General features: G+C 36.1%; 1 protein-coding gene across 3 annotated transcripts in view; it reads right to left on the bottom strand.

Moving 5' to 3' along the window:
* The window catches only part of LOC150108390 (uncharacterized), a 192,679-nt gene that overhangs the window by 133,923 nt on the left and 36,733 nt on the right, over positions 1 to 22,023 (bottom strand). The window contains exon 1 of one of the 3 annotated variants that reach the window (XM_090415796.1): positions 17,932 to 18,556. The exons of 1 other annotated variant lie outside the window; for it this stretch is intronic. In XM_090415796.1, coding sequence (XP_090271922.1) covers positions 17,932 to 17,995 — 64 coding nt within the window. In that variant the 5' untranslated portion in view covers positions 17,996 to 18,556. Of the gene's footprint in view, positions 1 to 17,931; positions 18,557 to 22,023 lie in introns of those variants that run through there. One more of the 3 variants, XM_090415797.1, reaches the window with a different exon arrangement.

The raw sequence follows: 22,023 nt of genomic DNA, 5'->3' as shown, positions 1-22,023 counted from the left end.
TTCTGTCCATTTTTTGTAATTGTTCAAATGATTTAAATTTTTCTCATAACGATTCAGGTACATTGCAAGATGTTGCCAATATTCTGCTGTTATCAGCAGAATATAGAATAAAGTTAAAAACTGCAGCAGATTTTCTTATATATGTTTAAAGCAAATGCGAGTGCGAACAAGATTAAACAAATTCAAACGCGCGTCATCCTATAAACAGTAAACTCACGCAAGTTCAAGTTTTTACTAGTTTACGCTAAACTACTGTTAGAACTAGGATCAGAATAAAATAAGATCTTAAGGAATAATAACAAATCCTTATTATAAATAATAAGGATTTGTTATATTATTATAAATAATTTGTTTAAGACAAGTCTATAATAGATAATTAAAATTTAAACAAAAATATAATTTATTTTGATATAATTAATGAATAATATCATTAGAAGTGGCGTTTGCACTCTATGGCACTTGACCGCAGGAAGAAAGGATTTGTTGGTTCAAATCTAGTCGCCGACTAGAGGAAATTTTTCTAAGTCTTTTTTCGACCGGTTCCCGAGTTAGTCGATCTCTGGAACGGGCTAGCGGGTTTTTTCTCCCGGAAACTCGGGTTTTTTGTCCCATAAACTCAAGAAAATCGACCGTCGAACCCACACTATTTTCAGACATTAAAAATATTGTGTTTGGGTTAGAGACCACGAGATGGCGGCACTACCTTGCCGCCTTCTTCACTGCGTACCGATGAATCAGTGATAGCCTTGGGCCAGCTATCTCTCTGATTGTCTACCAGTGGAGATTGAACTGCCCACTCAGTCTCCAAAAGTTAGATGGGGTAAACGACCCCGCCTACTCCCTATACGGGAACAAATAGGCGTTAGCTGATTTTTTTTAAACATATTTTTTTAAAGTATTTCCTCCTCGCCTGAAATCTTTGGCGCCTGTGTGCGTTGCACACATTGCACAAATTGTTAGCACGCCCCTGACCCCATCTCATTGCTTCATAGCCTGGGAAAAAGTTTCCGAAGTAATTCCCAAACATATTCGTCCAGTGCCTACCATAAATAAATAAATAAATAAAGGGAAGAGATAAATGAAGCAATAACCAACTTCACAAATCAAATCAACAATGCACTAGCAGTGGTCACCATGATCAAGTCCCCTTATAAGCCTAATCGACTCCCGGATGACATCATGAATTTAATCAGAGATAAGAATAAAGTCCGGAAAAAGATATCACAATACACGACTATACAAGATCGAAAAATTCTAAACGAACTTAATAATCAAATTAAAAACTACACAAATTGAGTGAGGAAAAAAAATATCAACCTCGTTTACAAGAATCACGAATATTATTATTATTACATGACACCTCCAGGGAGTCCAAAGACTCATCGATGGAGGGCACTTATTCTACAGCTCTCTGTCTCCACCAACAACACCAACGCCATCTACCGTCCACCACCACCACCACTAGTCTTTTCACAGACAATCATAAACATCCGTGCCCACGGAGGGACTCAAACCTTTTGGCTGGAGAGCGGATCTGCTAACCACTCGGCAAACCAGGCCGAATATATCAGGCGCACCTTAAGACAACCCACAAACAACCTGGAGGCGATTAGTCCTACTTCTCCAACTGAAATAACTAGTATCTGGATGGACTCACAAACAAAATCATTCAAACTTCTTTCTGCACAAAGTTGTATTGCGCCTTGTTAACATCATAAATGCAATACTAAGATTGCAGTATTTTCCTCCACCCTGGAAAATTGCAGATATTATTCCAATAAGCTAGGAAACGATCTACAGTTCCCTGAAAACCGGCCCATCAGTTTGCTATCCAATTTAAAAAAATTGCAAAAAAAATAATCCTATCCAGATTGCAAGAAACAACAGAAAAAGTAAACATCATACCAATATTAATACAGGATAGAATGGAAACAGCACGCAGGTGCTATATTCCTTAATATAGCATCTGTGTGCTATATTCAGGTGCTATATTAAGCCTTAATGACAAATTGGTCAAAGGCATTTGACCAATTTGGTATTAAGGACTTCTTCCTAAGCTTATTAAAGCAAATATCCCAATAAAGATGATACGATTAATTAAATCATACCTCAGTGATGATTTAATGAATATTAAATACCTTAGGGAAGCCTGTAGCGACAGTGCTCTACCGTACCGGACTGTCGTAAGATGGGTCAGTACGTTTCGTGTGGGGCAAGATCACCCGAATGATAATCACTCTGCAGTACGACCCGTCATTTCAGTTGAACACGTTGAGCTTGTTTGGGGGACAGTTGGCCCAGGAAACTGGGATAAACCACCAAAATGTTTGGCACATCCTAAAAGAGAGGCTCGGTATGCTCAAAATTTGAGCTCGTTGGGTTCCACATTACTTGACTGAGATGTAAAAATGGTACAGGTATGTGGTAGGTGACTTCCATCTGGAACGATACAAAAATGAAGGTGATGCATTCCTGAATCATATCGTAGCCACTGATGAAACTTGGGAAAGGGCTTATGAGCCTGAAGTGAAGAGACAGTCCAATGAATGACGCCATTCAGGATCGTTCCATCCGAAAAAAAAACTTCGCCAGGAACCCAGTGAGGTTAAAGTCATGTTGATAGTCGCTTACGGCGTTCAAGGTGTTATTCTTCATCATGATGTATCCTAAGGGCAAACAGTTAACGCACAGTAGTATAGAAGATTTCTGGAGCGCCATTTGCATCCGGTTTTAAGGAGAACGCGATCACATTTTTTTTTTCAGGGTTTCTCCACCGTGTTTGATACACGACAATGCACGATTCATGTGTCGCAGTTGGTGATAGAGATGTGGGACGGTAGCAATGGGAAGTATTGGAACATCCTCCGTATTCACCGGATTCGTGTTCTTGAAGACTTCGATTTTTATTCCCGAAATAAAAGCACTTCTCAGAGGTCTGCGGATTTGTGATGTGCAAAGGTTCTTCGAGCAGCAGATCGCACTATCACTGATATAGCAGGCAACACTCTGCTGATGATATCTAGCGGCTCCTCCCACAAATTTGGAAACATGTGCAGAACATGGCAGGAGATTAAAACGATGGGATGCAGTTGTATAGACTTGATAAATAAACTATTTTACATTTTCTGCACATGTTGCCTCTACTTTATTTACAACCCTCGTAGATGTTGTGAAGGTTTTCAGGTGACAGATGATTTTCTTTATCCACATTTTAGGCTTCTAATAACTCTGTATTTAGGTTTACCTAATGAATAACACAAGGATGCACATAAGATCGATCCCAAGTAGTTTGATAAATTGCAAACGAAAATATTTTGGTTTAAAGTTTGGCACAGGATTTATAAATTGAATTCTATTCAAGTATAGAACGATATACGCATCATTTTTAACTTTGTAATGTAAAAATAAATAAATAATTAAAAAAAAAAAAGGTGTTGCAGTAGTAATAAGTAGAAGGCGAACTTCCAGGGATCAGTCAGCGAAAAGTCCTTTGCTTGGAAGAACCTGGATTCCAAAAGAGAATATGAGGATCATAAGGACTTTTTAGTGGAGGTTAATTAATGCAAAAAGTAGGCGTCTTCTTCAGTAGGCATTTATTCAACATTGGAAGAGCCTCTAAAAAGTAGTTTTTAATTTCACTAAACACTTTGTTGCATTTTGTTTATTTGTGTCCACATCACCTTTAGAAGTGGGATAGTTCGTGTATCGAAATTTTATACGTGAATGAAAATGGAAGAATGGTGAAGTTCCATTTATACGGTTCGTCTAATTTCGAACCTTATAAATGGAAAACCAGAACAAGACACCTAGCTAGTTCGTATATCAAAAATTTACATGCGAATGAAAACTGGCGAATGGTGAAGCTTCCACTTGTTTGTTCGTCTAATTTAGTGGTGGTTTTCTTGGGCCTACTACTGTTCTTAGATAACTAAAATCTTCCAGATACAAAGATTAGTTAATGATCTATACACGAGTGCTGAAGCACATCACTGCTTCCTTCCTCATTTCTATCACATAACGGACTTCTCCGAGATGGTCGTTATTCAAAATCATAAAAATTAAATGCTTGTTAAATTATATGAGATTAAGAAGGGGGGAGGACGTCATCCTAATCGTTAAAAAAAATTAATAGTGCATCTTTACATCAATAAAAAGATTGTAGAATCCACAGCAGAAATTCCCCCCCCCCCACACACACACTACCACCAAGACTTCCTACAATAAGTGTATCCACGATATTAAGCGATGCTTTGTTGTTTCTGGTATTTATGTACTCTTATTATTTTTTATGTCCCATCTCTACCGAACTGCTTAATGACAGTAGATTATGCAATGAAGTAATTAAGTCTTGATTTTGACTCCATTGCGTAGATTTGCAAATCATTTCTACGGCGTTGTGCAACCGTCTGACGTAGGTGTTGTATAAAATGTTAGGCATCTTAGTCTTTTTCCGGATTATATTATGTTTCTCCCTAGCAGGATAGAAGTCTAATTCCGATTTATTTATTTATTTTTAAACATCTTTAACATGTACACCATCCTAATTAACCATGAACATCTAGTCCAAAAATACTGCAAGCACAGCATATCTTATAAACACTAGCTTCAAATGATGAATTGATGAAACTTGTTTCGGTGAAACAAGTATATTTGGAACTGATCATGAAGATAAACTTTACTTCTATATCACTGCATTTTAAAACATGCACTAAGTTATTAATGTTCTTTAGTAGAAGACGGTTTTTTAAATATCCGATGGATGTCTGGGTTCACCCTTCTAGTTATTGCTTCGGCATTAATAAGCATTTTTATCGCGATATTCAAAATATTGTAGCTCATGATTTTTCATGCCATCATCACTTAATATGGCATAAAACGCTCTTAAACACAACGTTTCTGCGAGATTTGACGGTGTGATATTACAAATAAGTACAGTATATGCTAGGTTTGTATGTTTCTCATATATGCCTCATAAGTGAACTTTTTTTTTTGTCTCGAATGGAGACCACCATTAAGTCTAGAAATGTAATAATTTGTGTGTGTGTGTGTGTGTGTGTGTGTGTGTGTGTGTGTGTGTGTGTGTGTGTGTGTGTGTGTGTGTGTGTGTGTGTGTGTGTGTGTGTGTGTGTGTGTGTGTGTGTGTGTGTGTGTGTGTGTGTGTGTGTGTGTGTGTGTGTGTGTGTGTGTGTGTGTGTGTGTGTGTGTGTGTGTGTGTGTGTGTGTGTGTGTGTGTGTGTGTGTGTTCTAGATGTAGAATGAAACAGACATCTGTTGAATTGGAAGTAAACTTATGAGGATGGTCTAAAAACTTCGCGGCCTCGACCATAGATGGCAACACTATCGGCAAGATTTTTTTTTTCTAAGTTGGTATATCAGTCATAAGTATCCTTGTGAAATTGCAAGTCATTCTATCAAGTAGTTTGTTTTATACAGCAGTCTGAAGCAAAAGTGTTGTCTGTATCCTTTGAAATGGATAAAATTGAGTGTGCGATTATAAAATTCTTTGTAAAAGAAAGTTTAACGGCAAAAGAAATTTATTCGAAGTTCATAAAAGTTTATGGGCACTCTTCTCCTTCGTTTCCGTCAATTAAGAAATGGGCTGCTGAGTTTAAACGTGGCCATGCCAGCCTTGAAAATGATCCACGTGACGGATGTTCAAAAAGTGTCACAACACCAGAAATCATTGATCAAGTGCACGATATGGTATTGGATGACCGGCGAGTCAGATTGCGTGAAACTGCTGAGACTATAGGCATTTCAAAAGAACGTGTATGATATATTTTGCATGAAGAATTGCATATGAAAAAAAGCTTGCGCATGATGGGTGCCGCGCTTGCAAATCAAAAACGCACTCGCATAAAAATCTCTGAACAGTACTTGGAGCGTTTTAACAAGAATAAAACTGATTTTTTTGCGTCGATTTATTACTATGCATGAGACTTGGATTCACCATTACACACCAGAATTCAAACAGCAGTCAAAACAGTCGACAGAAGCCGGTTGTTCAGCGGCAAAGAAGATAAAGTCGGTTCCATCAGCAGGAAAAGTCATGGCATTGGTGTTTTGGGATGTTTATTAATTATCTTGAAAAGAGTAAAACAATAATCGGAGAATATTATTCCAATCTTTTAACCAGACTAGACAAAAAAATTTGTGAGAAAAGACACGGTTTGCAGAAGAAAAAATCATCTTTCATCAGGACAATACACCTGCCCACAAAGGTGTTTTGGCAATGAAAAAATTAAGGGATCTGCACTATGAATTGTTGGAACATCCACCCTATTCCCCAGATTTGGCTCCCTCTGACTTCTGTCTCTACCCAAAACTAAAACTCTTCCTCGCTGGTCAGCGTTTTTCTTCGAATCAAGAGGTGATTGCAGCTGTAGAAGGATATTTTGCAGATCTTACTGAGAACCACTACAGGGACGGGATAATGGTGCTGGAGCATCGCTGGAATAAATGTATTAGTCTCAAGGGAGATCATGTTGAGAAAAAAAAAAATTTTTGAAATTATAAATTCGTTTTTTCATTGTTAGGCCGAGAACTTTTCAGACCACCCTCGTATTTAAACCTTGAAGTTCTTATTTTGATCGGGTAGATATGAAAGACATACTTTAAATACCTATTTCCTAGGTTTAAAATGATATCTTCCAAAAGCCTATTGCTCAAATAAGTTTGAACTGAAGCAACATTGAATAATTCATCTCCAGAACTTCGCAGTCCAAACACTTAAATATCAAATAAGAAAAATGCATTCTTAAGACTACTCAAATAATTAAAATGTCAGTTGGAAATATCCCTTATAATTAATTACATAGTTTCACCCTTGGATGCAGAAGTGAGTGAACTGACTATATCCAAACTGCTATCAAATCTGGATGCTGAGAATCATGATTTTATTTATGTATTTCAACGAGATTCCTCAATTTTTACCATTTTCCTATAGATATTCGCAGAAGCGTTGAAATAGTAGGTAATGTTCATTGCATTCCAGCGTTTCTATATCTTCATAACACCAAAACTGCTCAGCAACCAAGTGATGTTTAATCAATGCCTTAAAGACTAGAACAATTAAATTTTCATCTTTACTCGTCAGCGTTCTTTTCGATCCATCCTTTACTTCATACTTTCCATGGAAGACAGTGCCACCATATCACTCCATTCTGCTTCCTCTGACCAAAGTGCAAAACTTTATACTTGGCAATATAAAACCCTGGTATCCCCACTTTGCTCATTGAATCAGCTATTCAAATAGTCCTTAAGTGACACTGCATTAGAATTCTGCTATCACCTTCCCCAGTTTTCCTCATTAAGCAAACTAAATATCTCCTTTCAAGTCTTCTCGGCACCCCATGAGGCAATACTTGTCACCTGCTTCCTTAGGGTTTCTCCATACAACTCATTAATATCTAATAACCAATAATAACTCACTAATATCTATCAGCATCACCCACCCTTAAAGATATCAATTTTATTCGTTCTCGTTCCTCTCATTTCAATTATCAGCTATCGTGTGATATTCTATCAAAGGCCTTCACAAAACCAGAAAAAAATATTGTATATGCACCTGCTGTGTAATCCAACTGGCACCGTAATATAAATGTAAGCAGATTACTAAAATAGGACGGTCCTATATAGAGATTCCCATTTTCATCATCACTCCAGCCTTGAATTCTAACCCAAATCAGCTTGTCCACCAAGAACTTAACCACTACTTCGACACACAAAATAACTTGACATATCTGTTTTAGATCCTCCTTTATGCAGCGGCATTTTCATTTCTCTCATTTCATTTCACTCCTCAAAAACACTCACCCTGTTACAGGATTCTCACTAAATAAGTTAACAGAGTTCCGTCGCAATCTTCCTTAATATACACAGGATTTTTTCATCCAGTCCCGCAGCCTTATTAACATAAAACTTACTTAATATCGCAAACACTCTGCGTTCATCAACTTTAGTTGTCTATCTTTTCCATTGGTATAGTCAATGTATCCCCACCCCCGCAAACACAAAACTGGCGAAATATTCATAAATTCAAGTATACTACATTCTCTATACTCACCACTATCTGCAGAAATCAGGTTTATTCTTCACATTCATCCTTCCTTTTACTGGCTACATAAATAAAAACTTACCCAGCATTGTCCCTATCCTGATTTGTCAGCTTCTTTTCATATTCATTTTTACTTCATTACTAGCCCTGTCGCTTTTCTTGCGTGCAGTTTTTTAACTTTTTATGCAGACGCTGATGTTTTTCTTGCTTATATGTCCTTTACAACATTTTCACTGCAGCAATGCTTAATCTCATTATTCATTTACTTTCACACCCATCTCGTTGATCCTCTTAATCTAAAAATTCTGTCTAACACTGCATTCGAATGGTAAAACTAACTCCCAGTCCACTTCTTCATGCCAAAACATGCCTCTAAGGTGCCTTTTTTAGCCTGTCATAATCCTCTGTCGTGTAGCTGTATATAACCTCTCATATCATCTCAGATCTACACGAGCAGCAACTAAAAGAAACGGATTGGTTCTGTTGACAAACAACTAAGGCTATCAGGCCAGTAGTATTATGTTTGCTAACTGCTGTGTTCTCGCTTGTTTTGAAAATGAAAAACCCAATTTTTCAGAAGGAACACCCTGCCACCTACGTATAAGACTATTGACTCGCCTTCACCTCGACACGAGGGAACATTTATAAGTGCTTTTCCAGTTAATGTGGATTAATAAATCTCATGCAGAGGCGGAAGAGTTATAAGAAAATGTTTATTTTTTTTTTCTCCCTGCTAACTTTAGTTGCTTCAGCTGCAATTCAAACTTGACCAATCTCTCAAAACAGACAAACCGAAAAATACATGCAATTAATGGACCCAATAAAAACGGCTCGTGGTTTTATAGTTGCTTACCTGTGATAATAAACAAATATCACAGAAAGCTTGTAGTGTTTGTCATAGATGGGCAACTACTGTTACGAGATGGATTCTTTAGAATTATGGCCGAAGCAACTAATGCTACAATGCAATGTATTATCTTTGCTAACTGTGTATATAGAGCCTCTAGCTCAGTAGGAAAGACCTGGGTTCGATTCCCATTCATGACGTGAGGAACCTTTATCTGGTTCTGGTCTCTTTCGACTAAACGTGAGTTAACCGGTCTCATACGGAGGTACAGGGTTTTTTCACCCGGAAACTCGGGTTTTTCGTCTCTTGGAACAGGCAAACTGGCCAGTGAACACACACTGACCTACAGTCAAAAATGCATACGTAAAAAATCCCTCATTGGAGGACTCAACCTGTCCTAAGAGACTGATGAGGAAAATTGGGGGGAACCTCACACGACGACAACAAAAATAACTCTGTGTATCTTTTTCATCTGGTTAATTTTGTTTGTTTGTTGCAAATAAAAAAACCCTGCCATCTCTTATCAGATCAACTAACGTATTTTAAGATGAAAAGTCTTTATAATTGTTTTTCATATTCTGGACAGGATTTGATTCCAGGTCTTCCAACCAAAGGAAACCGACTAAGTTACGATGGCTTGCTATACCACTGTTAGCCATACAGTTCAGTAAAGAAACATGATTGTCATAGAGTAAAGATACTTTCCTTACGAAGTATCAATAATACTTTATCTTTTCAGGAGAATTACCTGCCACCATTTATATGGCTGATGGTTTTCATCGTCGGAGCAGGATTAACGAGAAAGCTAACTTACCTCACCCAAGATACTAACGTGCTATAGAAAAAAAAAAAAAATGTACAGTTCAACTACTTAAAAAATGACCACATCCAGAGCGATTGTTTTCCTCACATAATCAGTGAAACAGGTAAGGGACTTTTAGAACTGCATTTATAGTAGATTAAATAACCAACAACTACTGGCAACCGGGATATTTAATTTCATGAGCGCTTTCAGGCGTAACTATTTCTTTACATTAAATTGCAAAGAAGCTTTATATGCTTCAATTGTAATTTCTATTAGCACCAACTAAACAGAATTCGACAGCGCTTCTAATTTTCATGGTGCCGGCTTATGAAGCTATAAGAAAATGAAGTCAAGAATAAACAATGTTTGTTCGCTTTTTCTGACCCTTCAATTTTAGGAGGAACAGTTACAAAAGTAATGAATTGGTTTCCCACCAGGAGGTCAGAATGCGACCGTATCTCTAGATGCCGAACAGATCATGTGACACTGGAACGTTTACACAGACTTCATAAATAATGTGGATGGAGGGGAAAAGGTCGAGTTCGAAGCTTTTACAGCTTAAAGACCACACGTATAGGAAACCGTAGTATGCGCAATGTCGAAAAATGTCACAAACTATTTTCGGGGAGAGCATGCTTCGAAGCAGGACGGAGAACGTGAGGGGGGGGGGGGATAAGAAGAAAGTAAGGAAAAGAAATTCGCCAGTATACAGATACGGATGCCGAAAGAAAATGCAGAACACTATTCTATTTGATATCTCACAATCCGCTATGAAATATATCCAGGTTTCGCTTTGAACGTAAAAGGGCAAGTAAAATAAGGTAAACAACATGCATGCATTCATATTTTGCAGTCTTTCTTGATGAAGGAAAGCGAGAGACGAGCATCTATGAATATAATAATGATTTAAATCATTGAACGTTGATAACAAAATGCAACGTTTTTTATCGGTTCAAACACAGTTATTACAAAACTGACATATTAATGCCTTTTAACACATTAACGTTTTGATGCTGCAACTAATTGCTACATCTCAGTATCAGAACTCAACACGTATCATTGGTTGAAAAAATCTGAATTTCCAAGGCTTTTCAAATGAAGATGAGTTAGTCAATCACAGGCAAGTGATTTACATCTCGGGAAAAGACAAAACTGGTCGTTAAAAACACACAGCTGGCAAATATTGCAAGAATCTCTCTCTCTCTCAACACGTCCTTAACTGACTTGTCAGATAATCCAAACAATATTTTCGAAAAGAGCACCTTAAGTAAATTATTTAAATATTAAATGTAATATCTTCGCATTTTTGGATATTTGTTGGAAAAGTTAAAAAGTTGTTGGAAATGAAAATTTCCAACTTTTTCAACTGCAAGGTATTGCACGTTGGGAAAACCATACTTCCTATATACAAGTTCCAGTGTATAACTTTTACAGCCCCTTTGTGTTTATAGTCTGTTTCAGTAATCCTGCTGCAGAAACTGATCAGGAGATCCACTTATCTCTTCACAGTCGACATTTGTTATCATTACTGAGATTTCAATCTTCAACTTCATTACATTTGTAATACCTGAGCAGCAAATACCGGAATACCAGACTTTCTAAAAGCCTCGCTTTGATGGCGCAAAGGGTAATGCTGAAGCCACTGCCAAGTCAAAACTGACACTTTCCTCTTCAATGTCCTTCAAATATTCGCCATGGTGTGGTTTATTTTTCCAACCTTCATTTTTCTATTACTTTCTCTGCTATTACAATAATACATACAAGTTAGTCAATAATAATACATGCAAGCTAGTCATACAAGAGGAAAAATAACTAATTACAGGCTTCGGGTCATTTAAAAGAGCACTGTGTCTATGCTTGCTGTTGTGTAGATGTGTGCTCACTTTTGCGAAGTAGTTGAATCATTATTTTGTGGCAATCGGAAAGATTAAAACTTTGATTTATATTTAAATTCTTGGAGTTTAACGTGATCTCCATACGTTCCGAATTTCTTGGCGAGAGACTACACTAATGAAACAGGATAAATGCATTACTTTTCAAGCACACTTCTGTCGCTTTCCGTCAGTTTAAGTGGTCTGCCTGACTATTTCTTAGGCTTAAGTTTCTTTTCACCGTGATCCGCATCTGAATGACGTCATCCACAGCTAATCTCGAATGATCTAATTGTAGTATGGTGAAATCGCATGAACTGATGGATAACAAATATACCACCTTACTTCAAATCGGTTAGCTCTCCAGTATAATCCATTCCGCTATTGTACACAGTTAAGTGTCATTACCTTAATGACACACACTTTGCCATAAAGTAAATATTGGAATTCCTAATTCCAAAAAAATGATTTATCCCACCAAACGTTCAATGCCGCATTTTTTTTATAATAAAGTAATCACACATATCTATAATTTATTCATGAGCTACTTTTAGATAGTAGATGATTTTCGCCACTCAGTGTGAGACCGTTCTGCTTATTAGAAATCTGAAGTGTCTTGAATAAATGTCAAGACCATGAGAACTGAATTATTTAACCCTCAGTCACACACACTGAGGTACAAGGTACAAAATACAAGTATGCGATAGGTTTACAATTTTTCGTGATTGAGAATCAAAAAAAAAAAAAAAGAAAGAAAGAAAGAATGAAAGACTAGCGATACACCGCAGGAAATTATGCGAATTCATATGCTTAATTTCTGAATTAACAGCCATTAGGAAAAAGAAAACCAGGATGACTTCTAAGGCCAGAGCAGGCCATACTAGGCCTAAATCCTTGATAGGCATAATGATAATAATGATGATGAATTTCTGAATCATTAAAAAAAAAAAAAATCTCTATAATTTTGCTGCATGCGTGCTTAAATCTTTAGCTATTTATTTATTTAACATATATGAGAAGGATGATTAACTATGCAAGTACTGAATATGCAAGTACCCTCTCTTAGTTGCCAATAACGTTGTTAAGGCGAAATCATTCCGTTTACTTTTGATTGTTTATTTACCTGAAATTGTATTAAAAGACTTTCTTTCTTTCTTCATTCTTTAATTCTGACTCTTTTTTTTTATTTAATTATATATTCCGCAGTGTTTATCATTCTCTTCGGACCTTCGCGGGTGATGTATGAGAATTGGTAACTGTTAGTTACTAATTCTCATACATCTAATAAAAATCTAATAAAAACGGTTAGTTTTTATTAGATTTTTTAATATAACACTTTAATATTTTAAATTAAAAAAAAATATTATGAAAAAAGTAAAAATATTTGCAATTCGACTTTTTTCGGTATAAACTTCTCTTCTAGTGTATTTTTTGAGAATAAATATGGAACAAGAAAAGTTCTAGTCATGAATTACAAATGTTGGATGTCTGAATATATCACAAAAGAAGAATGCAACCGTTTGACGTCCTATTCTGTGAAAGCAGATTGTAACTCGTGAAACGTTTATTTATGAAGTAGAATATTAAAACAACTGTTAAGATTCCACGTTCTTACGGTTATACAATTTATAACAGAATATTGTAGTCAATTCAGCAAAAAAAAATATAGCTGCTTTATTAGGATAATAGGATAGATTAGAATTTTATTAGAATATTAGGATAATAGAACTTTTTTCTTTAATCAATATTCAAACTTTTATTATAGGAAATTAAACCGCACAAACATTATTTAAAATGTTTTTTTTTTTTTTTCACTTAAATATGATATAAAGCAAACAGAGTCTAATAGTTCGTCAAACATAGCAACGGTCCGAGTGAGCCGTGAGAATATACCAGGAGCACCCAGAATGCAGGTCATCTTGCTGTCGATTAGAGAACATTTAACTCTGATAAAGGCGAATTTCCAGCAAATATACTATCCCTTTATAAAAAGTTTTATTAATACTATTAGTAACCGCGAGTTTACAAAAAAATTTCCAGTCTGAAGCTAATTAAAATTATCTGTGGTCCAATGGTATCGTGAGAACGATTACTGGCAATTTAGACAACATGATATAGCAGATTCATTATGTTAAAAAAAAAAAAAAAAAAAAAAAAAAAAAAAAAAAAAAAAAAGACGCACCTTGTATGGCTGCTTGAGTTTAAACTCAAGGAGCCATACAATATATTGAACCATGCGACACCTACAGAGCTGCAGAAACGCTCCCAATTTTATTCATTGTAGTCCGATTAGCTGATTTCTTATGGCCTGAAGGTAAAGTAATAATCAAGTATACATATTCTAAATCTGGTCGAAATTAGTCGTACAATGCAACCTGTAGAGGTATCTGCGAAGAAGGAAGAGAAGCAAGGAAGGGAGGGAAGGTTAACGTTTTGATTTTGGCAGGCTGTAACCTGAAGAAGAACTTATGCAGAAGAGAAGTAGCAGACTGATAATATTCGGCTTTTCAGAACCGAAATTACAATTAGTCAAATAGTAGTCACAGAATCGCTACAGTACTTGGCTTAATAATCACTGCTGTAACTCTCGATTCCACACTACCAACAGCTTGTACATATTCGTATAGTGATTCCAACCTAGAAAGCGCAAATTTAGTTTCCGATTTTCAACCTTAAGAAATAGTGAGTGTTCGCTAAATAAGTTGAGAGTACAAAAGCATGCTTGACTTTTACAACATGCTCAAGGATAAATAATTAGTTAACCTATATATATATATATATATATATTTACCCACCTTTACAATGAGTTGCCCTGGTGTTGTAACATCTTTAGACTTGAACTATGTTTCAGGCGCAAACTTAATTGTTTGCATACTTGGGATTAGGAGTTAAATAACCAAGCTTATAAAAGTTAAAAAATTAATTACACACACACGCACACACACACACACACACACACACACACACATATATATATATATATATATAAGTGTGTTAAATAAAATTAATTTTTTGTCTAATTCTTGGACTTCAGTCAGTAAAAAAAAAAAAAAAAATATGAACATATCTTCATACCGAGTAAATACAACGGATAATCATATATATATATATATATATATATATATATATATTTATTTATTTATTTATTTATTTATATAAACAATATATATATATTGTTTGTTACTTAGTCATTTCATATATTTCTACTTCACAGCCTTTCTACTACCTCGCTGATTTTCTTTCTTCCTTCCCTTCCCATCCAACCCTTTAAATGAAGTATATTCGGTTAATAATAATAATAATAATAATAATAATAATAATAATAATAATAATAATAAATAAATAAAAGTTCACAAATCAATGTAAGAAATGTCAAGAAAATATTAATTACTGATTGTTGTGGTTAGGAATTATAGTGAGTTAATTAAGGTCATGAGCTGCCTATATTATTACATATTCTTCTTCGGCCAGTCTGTCTATTTTTTAAAGTTAAAAACTATGAATTTCGGAAGAAAATCCTTCCATCGTCGACGGAGATCGATTTATTCAACTTCAGCTGAAAAGCCCTTCTAGATATTCTTGCTTCTTAGACGAAATTCAAACGAAGATCTTTAAAACTAACGATCGTTCTGAGTTGATCCAAACTGTCAATTGTCTCCCAATCTGGGAGTGCCACACTTGCAGAACAATCAATTCTTCGTCATGATACGAAGAATCTTTATGTGGACTTTTTCAACTACACGCGAGATAGCCAGTCTCAAACGGACGTAGTAGTCGAAACTCACGTTTCTTGTTCGAAAAAACAGACAAGAAACATGCTCAATAATTCTGCATACTAGTGGAATAGATGGTGGTCGTCTGGTACAGTAGCCTCCGGAATATTAAGGAATATTCTCTAGACCTGTCAATAGCAAATTTGGCAGCATGTAACTTTTTTTTTTTTTGATATTGACAATTTAAGAATATAGTATGGTAACCTGAGGTAAAAAAAAGAAAAAAAAATAGCACTTGAAATATGTAACTCATGATTTCTTACAGACTATTCCTGATTTTCATATTTTTCTCTATTTTGCCAACTAATCGAGTTTTTCTACGGTCCAGGTATCTTAAAAAATTTCTGCTACTGAATGCTGAAACCAAAGAGAGAGTTATAGAACTTACCACCTTGTGAAATGCTCATGTATAGTTAAAGAGTACGCATAAAAGAAAAATAAATAAATAAACAATATCCAGTTTTGTTTTGTTTTTATCATACGAAATGAAACATATACAGTATAAGTAATTACATAGGAAAAGGGGATATTAAAGATTCAACATTATTTCAAAGCCGAATGTTTGTAGAAACTTATGAAGGTTTCGTAAAATTTGACCTGAGAGCTTATGAGAATACAATCCACGCCATCGGAGTGCCTTACTTTGCACTACTTAAAAGAATTTCACAACATTATTTCGGCTTTGAAATAATGTTTGATCTTTAATATCCACTTTTCCTATGTAATTTTACATCGCTGAAATGAAGCCATGTAAATGCAAGAAAGAGCCATATGGCTCTTTCTTGCATATATACGAAATTTATTATTATTATTATTATTATTATTATTATTATTATTATTATAACAGTGTCTCCATGGAGTCAAAAGACTCATCGCGGGAGACCCTACATTGAAACACTAACCATTATTTACATAATACATGTCATACTTCTCCTTAAATTCATTCAAGACGAAGCATTCACTACCACCTCTGGCAACGCATTCCACCCATTCACAACTCCCCGAGCAAAAAAATCTAGTCCTAACATCCTTATTAACCACACTCTTACATAATCTCCAGGGATGGCCCCTCGTTCTCTCCCTTCCTGCACTGGTCTTGAAAATGTCATCGGTATCAATCCTATAAAATCCCTTTAATAATTTATATGCCTCTATCATATCTCCTCTCCTACGACTATCAGCTAGTTTTTGGAGCCCACAGATCTTCAATCTATCCTCGTAGGGAACATCCCACAGACCCGCAACAATTTTTGTAACTCGCTTCTGAATCCTCTCCACCATTTCTTCTTCACCAAGAAATGCAGGTGACCAGATCTGTGCGCAATAGTCCAAATGCGGCCTTATTAATGCTTTATAAAGTGAAACAATAACTTCCTTATCCCTGCTTGTTAGTGTGTTCTTCAACAACCATGTAATTCGATGTGATGTATTGGCAAACTTTTTTATGCCCTTTAAATTTAAGTTCTCTGTCCACAATAACTCCCAAGTCTCTTGCCTCGTCAACTTCTTGCAGTTCAGTTCCATCAATATAGTAAACAGCATGTGATCTCACCCTCCCGAAGTGCATCACATTACACTTAGCTACGTTAAATTGACAGCCATTTACCTTGATCCATACAGTCAGCCTATTTAGGTCATCCTGCAAGATATCTACATCATCTGAATTGACTATCGCTCTTCCTAATTTTGCATCATCAGCAAACAAGTGGATATTTCCTTTCAAACTATCCCCAATATCACTGATGTACGAATTAAACAATAGAAGACCAAGCACTGAGCCCTGAGATACACCACTAGTCACCTGCCTTCTCCTGGACTCAGCTCCTCCATAAACCACTCTTTGATATCTATTCACCAGCCACCTCTAATCCAAATCGCCAGCTTCGGATCCATACCCATTTGTTCTAATTTATGCAACAGAGTTCCGTGTGGAATCCTGTCAAATGCCTTTGCAAAGTCCAGCAGTATCACTCAGTAAGGGTTTCCTTTATCCAGCTCAACCTGATATTTACCTGATATAAGCATGCATATTTAATATACATACTTTATATAGCGTGTTTATCTCTCGCAATAAGCCTACAGACTCATGGAGGTTCCCTTTAATAATAATAATAATATTTTGCTATATAAACGATACTGATTAGTGTTATCCAATAAAACTCCCTTATGGGGGGGGGGGGGGGGGCAAGGAAGCCATCACCGTATAACAACCTACATCTAAGGCTATGAAGTTCATGCTTGGCCTTATACGCTTGATATGTCCAATACCTAACACAAATTTCATTAAGCCTAACACGTATGCAAAAGCTAAGAATCAATATACTGTCATTAATCAACTAGTTGCTGAAACTGCCAAATGCAATCAGACTAGATATCATAGCTATCAAAATAAAATAAATAAATAAACATTATGACATACAAAAGACAATTTTTAAAGGATAAGAACTAGATATATGCTAATAGTAACACACAATTTGAATCATTATTGCACATTAAATATTATCCCATAGCGATGTGATGCTATATTTATTTATTCATTGCAAAATTGGTATTACAAATAGGTAAAAGGCTTTGCTTACCTATTAATATAACTCCTGGAAGTATATGCAGCAAAATTCTTCTTGGTAACATTATTCTTGCCATAGTTTATCGAATTCAGTATACTTCAAAAACGACTGCTTTACCACTGTGAATCATAAATTGATATTTAATTCACGATGATAACACGGACGGCGTTTAAAACTTTCCATTAGTTGAGCAATGTCACATTTTCAATGAAAAGCTTGCAATGGAATGTAATATCACAGATTATGAAGGGACACAATCCTACCTTCTACTCTATACTGTTTAGAATTCCAAATCAAAGCGAAAGTGCCTTTTTTTTTCTCTCTCTCTCAAACTTTATTCCTGTCTCCTTTTTGCGATATAATATAAGTTAAAATAACTTCATTTTTAACAGAAAAGACAAAAGCGCACAAATTACAACCTTCATCTTCGGAGATGTTAATTAAATTAATTTTATGCAAATAAAGTAGATACACAACTCGTTAGAATTATTAACCGAGTGTTTACCTTTGGAATGAGCGGTTTTTGAAAACTTTGATCCATTCTTCATAAAGAACGTTCTTTCTGCTTCGTCTGCTTAGCTTCTATATTTCCATTTACGAGCGTGCACCTGTTACAGCGTGCTACAGTGGAGAGGGTGTGCGCTCACGTCCGGTGGAATTCGTACACAACTGGCCATCTCAGTTAGCCCAGCTAAGGCACGAACTTGCGCATGGTACGCTGTGATAACATGGTGTCATATTGCATTTGCTAGTCCTAGTAACATGGCAACATGGTCAGCTTGGGGGATTTTAAACTGACCGCCACGTGAAGGTATGTGGAAGCATAGTTAGACAGATAGCCTTAACCGAAATAAAAGCCCGGATCTCATCGGTTCAAAGTACAATTTTGCCTCATAATATAACGTTTTCTCACGGTGAAAGAATGCAACACAAACATAATTTTTGTCTTATTTTCTTTAAAGAATAGCAGGATAACGAAATCTCGAAATTGTTACATTGAAATTGAGAGTATTAGTTACATACTGACAGCACGTGTAAAATTGAAATATGAATCAACACGCGGTATCATATAAGCAGAAACAAAATTTGGAACATTGGCCTCATGCTCTCTATAGCATGACATTACAAGCAATATAAAAAATATCACAACCTAAATAAAAGGATTCAAAATAATTATTAAAATAAGACCACTTAAAATATGAACACTGTTGCATTCGGAATAATGATAATATTGATCATGTGTGGACATTATGCAACTCATGGGCTTTTCAACTCATTTGCTTTCAAAAATGCGAAACGAAACGAAACCAACGATCATTAACAATTAATTAGGGTACAATTGTAAAGCACTTCTTTCCTAGAGTAAAATTATTTTCACACACACACACACACACACACAATTTATTTGTTTCTGAGGGTTTGAATTCTATAAGTTATGTAAACTTGCTCAATATTAAAATTTTCGTTCGTGATGTTTCGTTTCGTTACATATATGAGGTATGTATATAATACATGATGGTAAGTAATACATGAAGTAGGTATGTAAAGGCGACTATTTATAGGATGCTCTATGAGCATACCTATGAACTATAAACGCCTATCTTGTTTTTTGATTAGGATCTCTTTAAATACTTAGGGTTTCTGTGCAAAACTTTCTTCTCGATAGTCCCCATACATAACAATTAGAGAAAATTACTAGGGAAGTTGTCCCGTTTGTTCTGAGGATTAAACCTTTCTAGTTTTATTGCAATAACAAATTAGCCTAATGTTGATGAATTATTTGCATTATGAATGGCATTTCCACAAATCCCAAATGTTCGATTTTACTTCCCCTTGATTGAAAATCACTAATGAACTTTGAGCTTAATTGGTTGATGGACTGAGTCCTTGACTCTTCATCCCTTCATTTGATTTTAGTTTGTGGGTGATGGGATTATTGTGGGTAATTTACCCGCTCATTGTGAGCATTGAGGCTGTATCAGCTTTCTCTTGCGATGGAGGATTTCGGTTTTTTTTTTATGTTTGAAACGATCTGAGGGTTTGTAGTCTGCCGCCTGTCGAATTAGCTGATTTGGGTGATTATCTGTGTGATTGTGAAGAATTTCTCTGCAATGCCTATCACGTAGGTCTTGATATCTGGAAGATTGGCTTCTTGGTGTAACTTGATGTTTCTTATGAACCACGGGGCATTAAATGCCATTCTTAGGCATTTATTCTGGATTGTCTGTGGTCTGTTAATGTTGCTTTTAGCTGAGTGACCCCAGGTTAGAGAGGCGTAAGTCAGTTGTGGTCTGATCACTGATTTGTAGAGGAGAATTTTGTTGCTTATGCTTAGGAAGCTGTTCCTATTCAAAAGTGGATATAGCTGTGCTATGGTCTGACTTGCTTAAGTGGCGACACATATGTGACTTCAAATTTAGACGTCTATCAAGATGAACTCCCAGATATTTGGTAGAATTGTGCCAAGGGATGATTTTACCAAACAAATGTATGCTTGTATTCGGTTCTGCTTTACGTCTGGTGAAAAGTACTGCAGAGCTTTTTCTTGGGTTGATTGCGATACGCCATCAGAAGCCATGACAGCCAGTTAGGCGACAAATAAGCTACACTTTATAATCCATGTAATAAGGTTAATTATTCACTTCTAATGCCGCCAGTTAAGCGCATATCCGTGGCATAGTGGCCTCGGATGGGCAAAGCTGTCACTCTTAGAGAAGCAAGAAAAACCTATTTATAGGATATTGCAGGAGATTCGCCAAGTATAAGTCAAAATATAAAAATGATAATATCCTAAAAGTACACTTTGATCTTGTTACATTCTCTTTTTAAGTGAAACTATCAGTGATACTATTACTGTGGATTGCTCTCACTTCAATCTTTTCAAAATAATAAAGCCCATAGCGACCAATTTCATCGTCGCCTGGAAGCCTAACATCGAGTTAAATCACTAGTATGAATTATACTATTCTCAATCCACAGATCTTACCGAGATCATTCGCCTCTGAACATGAATCATGAATACGTTCGGTAAAATCTGAAGCTATTCTGTCATTCCTAATATTTCCAGTATGTGATTGGATATTGGATCTTGTGTGGATTCCGGGTATGCTATCGAATATGATAGCATGCCTGGAACCCATATAAGAGTCTGTTTTGTTTCTGTTCCCTATACATTGATTGTTCCTCCATACGTCTAAATCTTAACCATAGTTTTATTGATAATAGTACTCAATTTCTTTCCCCCTCCTTTAGCAAATTTTGTAGTACTAAAATTATCAAAATTTCAAGAACATATATAGTCGATGTCATATACAGGGTGTTCGGGATAAATTTGACATATTTATAATTAATTATATTTTTCCGTAAGTTACATGTATTAACACACACTTCTCTTCATTTAAAAGTTTGGACCCTTCTTCATTCATATACAAGATGTCAGAAAGGATGGATAGCTGGAACCCACTTGAATCATGGAAGAGAATAACTTGTATCATGATGATTCGTGCCCGCCATCAAAATAAGGATATTACGACTGCTGCCCAATGCTCCCTGAATACAGTAAAAACAATCAGGCATGAACTAGAGACTTGCAATGGTGACTACGAGGATGTAGCAAGAAGAAAGATCCCTAGCAGACGATCTGATTGCGTTCGTACAGCAGAATTCCTCGCAAATCTGCAGGAACAGGTGTTGAAGAACCCTGGCATTGGAATTCGGGCTTTGTTCGTGGAGTTGCTAACTGTAGTCAAGCCCTGGATAACAAGGGTAGGCAATGGTAGGCCGTATGTATGGCAGCAGGATTCGGCCCCTTGCCACACCTCTGGGAAAAGTCAAAAATGGTTGTCTGAAAATTTCTACGACTTCACCAGTCCAAATGTTTGGCCTCCAAACTCCCCAGACCTTAACCCCATGGATTATTTTGTATGGGGCGCAGTTGAAAAAGACACCAATCGCACTTCCAGTAATACAAAAGCCCAGTTAATGGATAAAATTAAAACAGTTTTTGCGGCCCTTCCCAGGGAGACTGTAGCATCAGCTTGTTCGAGGTTCCGAAGCAGAATTGAAGCTGTGATCGATGCTAATGGTGGTTATTTTGAGTAAATC

Source organism: Typopeltis vanoorti, chromosome 3 (assembly GCF_054136105.1).
Source record: "Typopeltis vanoorti isolate ZY-2024b chromosome 3, IOZ_Tvanoo_1.0, whole genome shotgun sequence".
Taxonomy (NCBI): domain Eukaryota; kingdom Metazoa; phylum Arthropoda; class Arachnida; order Uropygi; family Thelyphonidae; genus Typopeltis; species Typopeltis vanoorti.
This window is presented reverse-complemented; position numbering and strand designations above follow the sequence as displayed.